General features: G+C 43.5%; 1 protein-coding gene across 1 annotated transcript in view; it reads left to right on the plus strand.

The window, feature by feature from the left end:
* The first annotated feature begins 151 nt into the window (after nucleotides 1-151).
* The window catches only part of Zzef1 (zinc finger ZZ-type and EF-hand domain containing 1), a 131534-nt gene continuing 119232 nt past the window's right edge, over nucleotides 152-12453 (plus strand). The window contains exon 1 of the mRNA XM_059271136.1: nucleotides 152-602. Within this exon, the coding sequence (XP_059127119.1) occupies nucleotides 249-602 (354 nt within the window). The 5' untranslated portion in view covers nucleotides 152-248. The remainder of the gene's footprint in view (nucleotides 603-12453) is intronic.

A 12453-nucleotide genomic window follows, 5' to 3' on the forward strand; every position in this document is an offset into this window, starting at 1 on the left:
GGCTGGACGTTGACTTACACATAACAGGCGTGCTCTTAGGCCTTCACCTACCTGTCGTGAGCTGGTAAAAATCCGCTTGACGGCTCCGTTGCGACATCAGGCCTCGCTCCACGGCCAGGAAGCCGGAAGTGGCTGCCGCCGCCGTCGTCCCCACCCCGTCCCCGCCCGCCTGGAGCTGTCGGAGGTTGACAGGTCGTGGCTGGGAGGCGGCGGCGGCAGCACCTCCTAGCACCCAAGACGGAGTCCCCATGGGGAACGCTCCGAGTAACAGCAGCGAAGACGAAGCGGCGGCCGCCGGGGGTGAGGGCTGGAGCCCACATCAGGACTGGGCTGCCGACTCTGGCACGACCCCCAGCCCCGGCCCGGCGGCCGCGGTGCTGCCGTCCGCCGCTGCACTGCTGGAACCCGCCCGGCTGCGAGAGGCTGCGGCTGCGTTGCGGCCCGCACCTCCCTGCGAATCCCTGGTGTCGAGGCACCACGGCGCGCTATTGCGCTGGCTGGAAGAGCGGCTGGGCCGCGGCGAAGAGTCCGTCACCCTGGAGCAGTTCCGGGAGTTGCTGGAAGCTCGTGGCGCTGGCTGTTCGGGCGAGCAGTTCGAGGAGGTCAGGGTGGGCTGGCGACTGCCGGCCGGGGGCAGGGTGGTGGCCGATAAAGTCGTGAAGAGGTGGGCGGTTGCTTTGCGGATGTCAGCCAGGAAGCCATTGGGTCCTCGGGTTCTTAGAATGGAAGCATGGGGTTACCGGAACCCATTCGGAGTGCATCACTCCAGACTTTTGCTACGGCTCTCACCTTTACTAGAGGTGTGGAAAGTCCAGGCTACATGGCTTTGCTCCAAAAAGAGGAACAAGCCGAAATGTCTCTGCATGTGGTAGTAGGCAGACATTTGTGCAGTTGACAGGCAGGCTTAGTTGCTTGATGGAGCTTATCAGGGTATAAGACAATTATGAGAAAGGATGTGCAAAGATCAAGGGAGTGGCCGTAAAGACCATTCTGTTTTACTGACCTATGCAGATCTTGCAGAGAACCATTGGAGTACAATGTGGCAGGAGGGTAGCATTACACTGAAGAGACTCTACAAGCTATCCTCACCTATAGCATACTAGTTTTTCCAAAGTACACACTTGATTTTAGATCATTGAAGAACTTGCTCCAGACTCATTTAAACCGTTATAAGACCTGAAGTTGATAGGGAAGTATTAGTTTTCTTCACTTACACAATTTCTCCTTATATCTGTACCGAACTCTTCAGTTTAGAGTTTGGAGAAAAACTGACCCAGAATTACCATGTAAATAATTTCATTGGCAAAATTGAGAGTATCACACAAACCTCTTGATTTTTTTTCTTGTATCTTTATTACCCTGCTCCCCGAAGCCTTATTGATTCCACAATGTTAGGACAAAAGGATGTTTAATGAGTAAGCCATACAAAATTGTCAGTCATTGAATGGTTAATTCATAAAACAAGAAACCAACAATCACTTGTAGCATCATTATAAGTTCTGTTTCCCCTAAAGCTTTTGAAATATTTCAAAGATGTTGCCTGCAAATGATGAAATTGTGTACCTAATATGTTTGGTAAGTTTCCCTCTAAAAACTGCCTCTAATGTGTTCTAACTCTCAAGACATGGTGGTACAAACCTGTTACATCAGAATTTGAAAGGTAGTAGCAGGAGAATCAATTCAAGGTCATCTTTGGCTACATAGTCAGTTTGAGTACAGCCTGGGCTACATAGAGTAGCACTGTCTCAAAAGTGTGAAACATGTATGCATTCATATTGTATATACACATACAGTCAATTAATTAGTAAAAATGTCTCCATTAAAATAAAATTCTCCAAGCTGTTCATGGTAAGCACACACATGATTCTAGTACTTGAGAGGTTGAGGCAGGCAAGTCCCTGGCTCAAAAAAAAAAACCAACCAAACCTAGAATATTCATAATACTTTCACTCTAGTGCCTACATCTTTTATGAAAATATGAAGCCTTGGTAGAAAGAACTATGCAGATTTTATTAAGAAGGTGACACTTTTCAGGTTTGTTTAAAGGCAAATGACAAGAAACAGCTTTTATGTGGTGAGACCAACAGGAACAGAATTATCCATTGGATTTATAGAAATCATGTAATAGAAGGCCAAGAAATCCAGAGAGCCGCCCTAGAAAGATCTCTCAAGGGTTGTGGCACTATTCATTGTTTTCAGGGCCTAACTGAACACCAGCCTTCTAGATGGTGGTTCAAAAAGCAGATAGAGTATGTAGTATAGCAGAACAGCTAGATTGTAATTTACCAGTGAAAGGTGTGGGGACTGTCAGCCAAAAGAAAGCATAAAGAATAAGTAGGAAGTGTATTTAACTCATCTAAGGTCTTAAGTTGGAGGTTCCTAACAGAGATAACATTTCAGTGGAGGTCTGAAAGTGCAAGAAGACAAGGAGCAGGAAGAAGAGCAGTACTTTCAGGCAGAGAGGTAGTTACACCTTCAGATGTCTACTAAATGGAGAATCCAGTGGTACTGTGTGGTCAGTGAGCTAGAAAAAACTGCTGCTCTTTTAGAGGACTGGAAACACATGCTGCCTTGTAACTTCAGCTCCAGGGGATCCAAACACCCACTTCTGGCTTCCAAGGGCACCTCCACTCAGGTACACACACACACACACACACACACACACACACACACACACACACACACGTAAATAAATAAATAGCAAATCTCTTTTTAAAAACCCAAGGAGACAAAACCTAATGTATCAGTGGTTTAAATTATTTAAATATTATTTAAATTATTAAATTATTTAAATAATATAAAAAATTATATTATTTTATATGTATAGATGTTTTGACATCATGTATGTATGTCAGTACCCTAGTGCATGCCTAGTGACCTCGGAGGCCAGAAGAGAGTGTCAGAATCTCCTGGAACTGGAGTTACGGTGGTTTGTGAGCTGTCTTGTGGATGCTAGGAATATAATGTGGTTCCTAGCACTTAACTGTTGAGCTATCCCTCCAGCTCTCTATATTGGTACTTTAAACAAAATTTGATTTTGAGTCAGGGTCTCATTATAGCCACCACTGGCCTAAAACTCCCTGTGTAAGCCAAAGTGGCTTTAAACTCATTTTAATCCTCCTGCTTCAATTTTTTGAATTCTGAGACTACTGGTGTTCATCACTGCAACCAGCTAGGAAACTGCTTTCTTATGTAAAGGTCCAGGTGGGCAATCAAGGCAGATGTGGTATTTCCAAATTACTAGGGACCTGCCTGTATCCTTCTTTTGCTGTGCACTCCATAGGCAACTTCCATTTAGTGACCCAGTTTATTCCTTCCATTACTTTTCACTTCCCAACAAGTAGGAAAGAGAAAGGGGAAGGACATGACCTTGCCATTCTCTTAGGTAGAGCTTACCTCCCACAGGCTCAGACTTAGTCTAGTGGCCACACTTAGTTGTAAGGAAAGCTAGGAAGGATCTTCATTCCATGGCCTTATATTTAGCTAAATTTGAGGTTTAATTACCAAAGAAGAAAGCAAATGTAATACTAGTTTTGGCTAGATCATAAATGTAGAAGAATGGATGAGGATGAAGGAGAGGGGCCAAGAATCTGAGTCTTCAACAACCTAGCAAAGAGTTTGTAAATTGGAGTTTTGTTATTGTTTTTGTTTTTTGTTTGTTTGTTTTTGAGACAGGTTCTCTGTAGTCCTGGCTGTCTTGAACTCACAGAGATTTGCCTGCCTCTGCCTCCCAAATGCTGGAATCAAAGGAGTGTGCCACCACATGGGGCTGGTTATTAAGAAAGTCATAATCATGTTACATAGATGACAGAAATTAACACTAAAGAATCCTCAACCCAACACCAAGAACTGATGATTTATAAAATACTGGATATTGCTATTTTTATGTGTGTAAAAATCCCTATGATAATCTAGAGCTTTGTCACAGGCTCCTAAAAGTATGTGCACCACGCTCCCAAAGGGTGCTTGAGAGTCACGTTTTACAATCCTACCATTCATCAGCTCACCTCCTTCTTTATAACATGTTCAAATACATAGTATCTGATGACTGACACCAGTCAGCTCTGTGAGGCAGATGGATGACAGCCACCAAACGGAGAACTCAGCAAGATTCAGTGACTCACATAAAATAAATTCATTTTGGAGCTGGGCAGAGTGGTTCACACCTGTAATCCCAGCATTTGGGAAACTGAAACAGGTAGAATACTGCAAGTTTGAGGCCAGCCTGGGTTACAGAGTGAAACCCCACCTTGAGAGCTCCTTTGAACATTCTAGTAGGAGCCTTCAGCCACTGCTAAACCCTTAACTGAAGAACAGTCTTCCATTGCGGAAAGTGGTCCTCTTTGACCCAGTGGACAACTTCAGGAGGGACACGCATGGGCCCAGTCAGTTCAGTTGAGTCAACTCTAGCCATCAATGGGGTGACAGATGTCATAGCCAAGTCACCCTCCAAGAACCTGTCTTTAAAAAGGGGGTATTAGCCGGGCGTTGGTGGCGCATGCCTTTAATCCCAGTACTCGGGAGGCAGAGCCAGGTGGATCAATGTGAGTTCGAGGCCAGCCTGGGCTACCAAGTGAGTTCCAGGAAAGGCGCAAAGCTACACAGAGAAACCCTGTCTCGAAAAACCAAAAAAAAAAAGGGGGGGGGTATTAAAATTCAGTTTCAGTACTAGCTCTCAAGTGTGGGTCTTCTCACCCCAGAACTATTGCCCTTTTCCCATAAGGATCTGTTTCTCTGGGATTAATCTTTTAACTCCAAGGATAAGTAATAAAGTCTTTAAGTTTCCCTTCATTCTATAGAAAGCCAGGATGTTGTAGTCCCAGGAGGATAAAAAACAAAAAACCACAAAGTCTTTTTCTTGAAGCCTGTATACCTTTTTCAGATTTGAGAGGGAGGAGTTGTGATTTGGGTTGATAACCAAAATCTTGCGGGGGGCCGCCCCCCCCCCCCCCCCCCCCCCCCGTGATTAATTGAAGAGAGCAGTTCTAACTCAAAGTAAAAACAGAGCCAAAGTTTGAAAACAGGATGGTGACAATCTCATGTGGGTATCCTTTTATCCTGTCTAGAAATAAGGCATAATTATATTAAAGTTAATATTAGCTGTGTGGTTGATTCTGTGCCTTCAAAACAGTCCTGGCTTTAGACCTGAGGAAGTATATACTTGTGTGTGTATACTTAGGTATTTAATTCTCTATTTTATACCAAAGATTTGAAAATGTATTGTGACATTTAATATGTTGAAAGGTTTTATGAAATAATAATAAAATATCTTTGTAGGAACAATTAAGATGACAAATTATTTCCCTTCATTTCTTTTTACCGACGCAGGTCACCATGGCTGTGCGTGGTTCATCTTCTAATGTAGGAATCTCCAAGTACAGCTCATTTGTTCCTTGGCCGGCCTTTAACTTGTGTTGCTGGCCGTGCCCACCACCTGTCTTACTTCACTGCAGTGACTTTAGTGCTCTGAGGTGGTGTCATAAAGATGGCCTTAGAGTTGGACCATGGACCAAAGTCTTCGAGATTATCATTTTATAATACAACACACCTTTTCCTCTTACTGGGTGTGGTCTAGGCAAAGGACTCCTGGGTTTGTTTGAAAGAAGCAGTGTCTAATTATCTAATAGTCACCTATGTAGAAGGAAGAGAGAAAGAAGGGGGAGAGGGAGAAATGAAATTCTTATTTGACTTCAGAGGTTAGTTATTTCTGCTCTTAACATAAGCACACTTCTAGAAAGTCACATAAGCTTTAGGGCAGGACAAAGTGATCATTACAGGGAAGTGATACAGATGACTTGTTTGTTTGGTTTTGAAAACAGGATCTCATTATGTAGTCCTAGCTGGCCTAGAACTCGATATATAGTCCAGGCTGGCCTTATCTTATAGAGATTTACTTCCCTCTGTTTCCCCAAGTGCTAGGATTAAAGGCTTGTGCCACCACATGTAGCAGATAACTTTGAGGTGAGAAGTTAAGATGACTGGTTCTCATTTTTATTCATTTACCTTGTTGTGAAACTCTGAAGGGCCATTTTGGCTGTGTGATTTTGTTTTGTTTTGTTTTGAGACAGAGTCTGAAGCCCAGGTCAAACTCAAAACAATCCTCCTGCCTTAGTCTCTTCAGTACTAGCTACCATGCCTGCCTTTGGAAGGACTGTTTTGATTCATTTTCTGTTTGTGGTTCTGGCACATAGCTAGTGCCTGGTAACTGTTCCACCTGTGGCTTCAGTGTGCTTGAGCAAGCTAAGACACAGTCTTCACACGGCAACTTGGTGTTTCATACTTGGCTTGTGGCCTTTCATTAACTAGCTATTTCTTGGTGTTGGAGGGAACAATTGAATATAGTTTTAGTGGAAACTGAAAACAGTCACTGTTGGGTTTAGGAGAATCTGGAGAAAAAGTTCTAATGCCCACTTTGGTATTATCATATCAAAGCACTAGTTGACTGGCTTAGAGTGGCTTTGAGCCTAAGAACTATGTGCATAGAATCACGCACATGTTATTATCCACCCCTACACCAGATGTGTCTATGCACCATAACGTTGTAGCCAACTACAAATATTGTAACCCCGTTCAGCACCCTCAGCTCCCCACTGCCCAGGAGCTAGATATATGCTCTTCAAATGGGTAGGAGTCCACAGGCTAGCCTGTCTCCCTGACCTCATCTGTCTCTTCCCACTGCCTAAGCCAGTGGTTCTCAATCTGTGGGTTGTGACTCCTTTGACAAACCTATATCTCCAAAAATATTTATATTACAATTCATAACAGTAGCAAACTTATAGTTATAAAGTAGCAATGAAAATAATGTTATGGTGGGGATCATCACAACATGAGAAACTGTATTAAAGGATCACAGCATAAGGAAAGTGCTGTGCTCCTAGCTGGAGGGACAGCTACTTTGTCCTGTGCTAGCCTAGCTCTTCCAGGTTTCCCATCTTGGCATCATCCTGTGGTTAGCGCCAAGTCTTCCAGAGCAGGATTCAGATAGCTCTCTGCTCTGTTCCAAGCCCTGTCCACTTTCAAGTCCACAGAGCAGTACTTAATAGTAGCATGAAATCTGAGACTGCTTCACCAAACCTAAGACATGAGAGTTGAAAAGAATTTGCTTGGCAAAGGAAGAAAGAGATATTCCAGTTAAGGCAGAGCATGCGCAAATATAGAGAGAGCTTTGGCAAGTGGGCACAGAGAAGAGATTCTGAGCGGACTGACTCTCAGTGCAGTCTCACTGTGTAGTCTGTTAATGGCTTAACAAGTCTGTGCTTTATGAGACAGCACATTCTATTGCTCTTCTTTAGGCTAAGCAGGAAGTGAGCCTGGAGCCAGCCTGCTTCTGGGTAAAGCCAAGGTTCACTGTTCTCTAGACAGGTGATTTTTATTTTATTTTAGTTAATTAATTTGAGACAGAACCTCACTGTGAAGCCCTGGCTGACCTGGAATGTGGTAGTTTGATCACACTGGCCTCTAGCTCCGAGAGATCTGCCTGCCTCTGTTTTCTGAGTCCTGGGATTAAAGATACATGTAACCACCCTGGCATCTTGCCGGGTGATCTTTATCACCTCACTTGACCACTCAGTGTCTCAGCCTCCTCACTGGTTAAATAAGCAGAATAATGGCATCTGCCTTATGTGATGGTATGGTCATTAAATGAGTTCCTGTAAAGTGCCTGGAAGAGTCCCTAGAGTGCTAAATGCTCAGACAGGTAAGGAGTCATGTTATTCTTCATGTGGGTATTTTCTCCAACAGCTGTGCAGCAGCCACTTAAATACTTTGTTTAGACAAGGAATGTGAGATCATCTTACAGATGAGCAAACTGAGGCCTTCAGTGGGTAGGTAACCTGCCCAGGCAACCAGTGGCAGACGTGAGACGAGATTCAGACTTTTAAATGCCCCATGGAGGTTATCTGTGGAGGATGTCATGGAAGAGAAAGGAGAGTGAGAGGTCACACGATGCCACCTTCATATTTAAGCCAGTGTAATGTCTGCTGGGCTAAGTCCACAGTTCTGTTCTCTGATTATTTCAGCGTCCGTGTTCATGTGTACAGTGTCTGTTGTTGTTTGTTCTGTTTTGCAGTTCTGGAGGTTAAACCAAGGGCATGCTGGGCAAGCACTGTACCACTGAGCTCTATCTATGACTTTTGATGTGTCTTGATCACAGTGGCAGTAAAAGAGTTGAAAATGGATAAGGCTAAACACTTAAATCAGGTTTCCCTTCTTAGTCTGCTTCTGTTATACTTCTTCTCGTTGTTGCTGTTGTTTTGTTTGTTTGCTTGAGACAGGGTCTTACTAGGTAGCCTAGCTGGCCTTGAACTCATGATCCTACTGATTCAGCCTTCAGAGTGTAGGGATTATGGGCATGTGCCACTACACCTGCCTTTGATTCTGCTGTACTTATTATCTCCTGATTCTACTTCTTGTCTCCCACATGAAGCCGTCAAAGTGCCTTGCCCCTGCAACTGTGAATGGTTACCTTGTGGATGCAAGCGCATAGGAGAAATATTATAGAGAGAGACATCAGGGGCTGGGGAGATAGTTTAATTGGTAGAGCATTTGCCTTCCATGCGTGAGACCATGGATTAATTCTCAGCAAAAAAAAAAAAAAAAAAAAAAAAAAAGACAATTCAGGGCTGGAGAGATCACTCAGTGGTTAAGAATACTCTTGTGGAGAACCTGGATTCAGTTCCCAGAGCACATAGTAGCTCACTACTGTGAATAATTTCTGTTCCAGAGTACCTGGCATCCTCAGGCACAGACACATACACAGTACACTTACATACATGCAGGCAAAACCATCATACACATTAAAATATAAAATAAATTTTAAAAAGAGAATTCAGGAGGTTTTTCCAGGATAGTGGCACACACCTTTGATCCCAGCACTTCAGAGGCAGAGGCAGGTTACTCTATGAGTATGAGGCTAACTTGGTCTATATAGTTAAAGGCCAGCAAATGCTACATAATGAGACAATGGTCTCAAAACAAACAAAAAAGAGGCTTGAGTCAGGAAGAGAAGGTGTGGCAGACCAGGTTGCCATCTTTGTGGAGATGAGTTTTAGCCGAATTTGTTTGTTAGAGAGGCAAAAGGTGTAAGAAGCCCCGACGAGTCAAGTCCTGAGTGAATGTGTGCTGTTGACACGGGCACATCATGTCAAGGATCCTAGCCTCAGATCCATGGGGAAAAGCCTTCCCCACCCCTCTAAGGCTCAGAGGGCAAAGCCTTCCTCTGGGCCATGTGTGGATGCTGATAGTGTGTGCAGAAAATGTGCACCATAGCTGACCCCCTCCATTGTTTATGGCATGAAGACTGCTTGCCTACAAAGACTGCTCACACCCCACAGAGACTGCTCCTGCTGAGATTATCCAAACTTGACATCTTGATCCATCTATATATCATAAACCCTGCCACCTCTTTGTTTATCTGTATGTAATAACCCTACCTCCTTGTTAAGCTGGATATAATAACTCTACTGAGCTTCCTGAATGCTGAACTTCTCAATCAGAGAGCCCAGGCCACAGAGAGAGGTGGGAGGGATGTGGAGGAGAGGAGAATAGGAGAGGGAGGGAGGTTGGTGTGTGTGTGTGTGTGTGTGTGTGTGTGTGTGTGTGTGTGTGTGTGTGTGTGTCTGTGTCTGTGTGTCTTTTCTTAATTCCCTTCCAACCCCCAGTAGGGTCCATCCCTGAGGCCTTACACAGATGCAGCAGGCATGACATGCCATATTTTGGAATATGGACTAGAATATTGAGTTTCGGATGCCTCTTTTCAAGGCAATGTTTTTCAAATTGCCCCTCAGTATGTTAGAAATCTACTTAGAGTCTAATCTTGTTGTTTAAGAGAAACAGAATAGAAAATTCTCATAATACAACCTATCTGATGAAGGAAGGTGTTACATTATTTCATAAAATTTTCTACATCAGTTATATGTATCCTCAGTCTCTTAGAATGCAATTGAATGTTTCTGTTTTGGTGGATCAGCCAATAAAACTTGAACATTACTATGAATTTCACTGGCAAGCTACAGGGATACCAAAGGGAATGGGAATGAGACTAAGGCCTTCCCAAATAGAGAACTGGCTGAATGGAGGGGGACATAGGACTTAGAGGACCTGATCCCTGCTCTCTCTGATCTACAGGCTACCTTTGGACAGAAGGAACAAGAACAGGTGTGTTCTGAATGGCCTCCCCAAGGGGTTTTCTATTGACTATAGGAAAGAGACTGACTCAGAGGACATTAGCTGCTTCTCACTGATACTTGTATGAGAAAGTGGCTGACCACTCAGAGAAGCTGGAGAAGAGTTCAGATGGTATAAGTCACACCCTACCCCACCCCAAGTACTGGGGACTGAACCTTGGACCTAATACAAGGCAAGTGCTTTCTCACAGAACTGCAGCCCCAAGGCACATGCATTAAAACTTTGTAGGTCCTTTCAATATGAGGGCTCTCTAAACTTGGGATGGTCAGCTTCCTCTGCCCTTACTACTCTGCAGTGGCCTCATGTGCCCTTACGATAATACTTTAGCTTCAGTAGTTCTCTCATCTCTTTATTCTGACCTTTGTCCATCTCTTCATTTTCTGCCTTACTTCCTTCTCAGCTACACCAGTCTGCCATGCACTCTGTTTCTACACCCACATTCTGTCTCTTCTATCTGGAATAGCCTATACCTCTTCATAGGCTTTCCAACCCCCCTTAAAGTTCATATAAGAGTTACTTTCTGTGAGTATTTCCCTGTCTTCTCCTTGGTTTCTGATCTCTGCAGTGTTGGTTGGCTTGTGGGATAATGGTTGGTAGTGTAGAGGTCCAGAATATATAGACCAGAATTCAAATCTCAGCCATTATTTACCATTACTAACCTATGTGGCCTTGAACAAAATACTGTCTTTGCTCCTCACCACTGGAAAGATAGCATGGCCTGTAGGATTATTGTGACAAGTTGAGGTAGGTCTGTGTGAAGTGCTCAGAACTCTCTTGATGTATAGTAAAGGCTCTGTGTATATGAGCTGTTATGGGAGTTAATGCTGTCACTTCTCTTGTTCTTGTGATCATGTCTAAGACACTGCTGCTGTTAGTTATAGATCTGTCTTTTAGGCTGTGAGGGGTTTGGAGGGCAAGTCGTACCCTGTTCATCTTTATATCCACAGCTCCAAGCACAGGATCAGGCATGTGTATAATGGCTTCTTAAGAGCTAGCATTGAATGAGTGTGTGCATGGTTAGATGCTGCGTCCTGTAAAGCATGGAATGTGAACATTTTAAGAACAACTTGTAGGTGTTGGGAAATTAAGTATTAATTTGAAGAAACTGTTAACAAAGCTGTTGTGATTTTTTTCTCAGCCCAAATGCTTTTATGTTTTATATAAAAATTCTTTATTATATTCATTACCTATTGGCAGATGAACAGAATTGTTAAAAATAGCAAAAATGTCACTATTTTTGGTTTTGGTAGGTCTTTTCCTGACGATATGTGGTAGGAGTTGTATGTGAAGTGGCGAGCTGTGCAGCAGAGGGTGCCGGCAGCACCTGAGGGGTGAAGCGTGGGTGGGAATGGGGCTTGGCTGCCGCTTCAAGCTTTAGAGTGTGAGCCTCACTTGCAAGACTGATAGGCTTAGCCTGGGCAGCAGGACATGATGGAGGACAGGGATGGAGCTGAGAGAAGTTTTAAGCATCTGGTCCACAGACTGCAAGGAGCCCCAGTGCTTACCTGATGAAAGGAAGGGGAATAGAGTTGACTCATTGGCAGCTGAGTGACCTGGGACAAGTTTTCTGGCCTCTCTATAGGGCTCTAGAATAGTTAATAGTATCATTACTGTTATGAGAATTAATGCTATAATGCATATAAACTGTTATGAGAATTAATGATATGCATATAAAACATTTTCACAATACTTGGAATTCATTAAGTCCTCAAACATTACTTAAAAGCTTCCCAACCCATATGTCATTCCCAACTGAATTATTGCTGCATATACCTTAGAGTCATACAAGTATCATTTTCTTAGTATGTCATAATATCAGGAAGAAGAAAGTAGCTATTGTCTGGTCCTGTTGTAGTCACACCTGGACACTCAGGGTTCCATGCCACCTCCCTCCTCACTCCCATGTCCACCTTTTATATTTGGGATATGCTTTGAATCTTGTGGAACTACCAGTGGAATTCAGGCCTTGTGCAAGCTACACAAGTGCTGAAGAAATATGTTATACCTCCAACCCTTAAGGAAATGCAGATAAGTGAAATTTTGGAAACTATAAAACTATTACCACTATTTTGTTGTTATTATTTTGTTTTTGTTTTGTTTTTGAGACAGGATTTCTTAGTGTAGCCCTGGCTGTCCTGGAACTAGCTCTGTAGACCAGGTAGCCTCGAACTCACAGAGATCTGCCTGCCTCTGCCTCCGGAGTGCTGGCATGTGCCACCACTGCCTGGAACCTATTACCACTATTAACACCCAAATATTTACTTTTTC

Source organism: Peromyscus eremicus, chromosome 8a, assembly GCF_949786415.1.
Source record: "Peromyscus eremicus chromosome 8a, PerEre_H2_v1, whole genome shotgun sequence".
Taxonomy (NCBI): Eukaryota; Metazoa; Chordata; class Mammalia; order Rodentia; family Cricetidae; genus Peromyscus; species Peromyscus eremicus.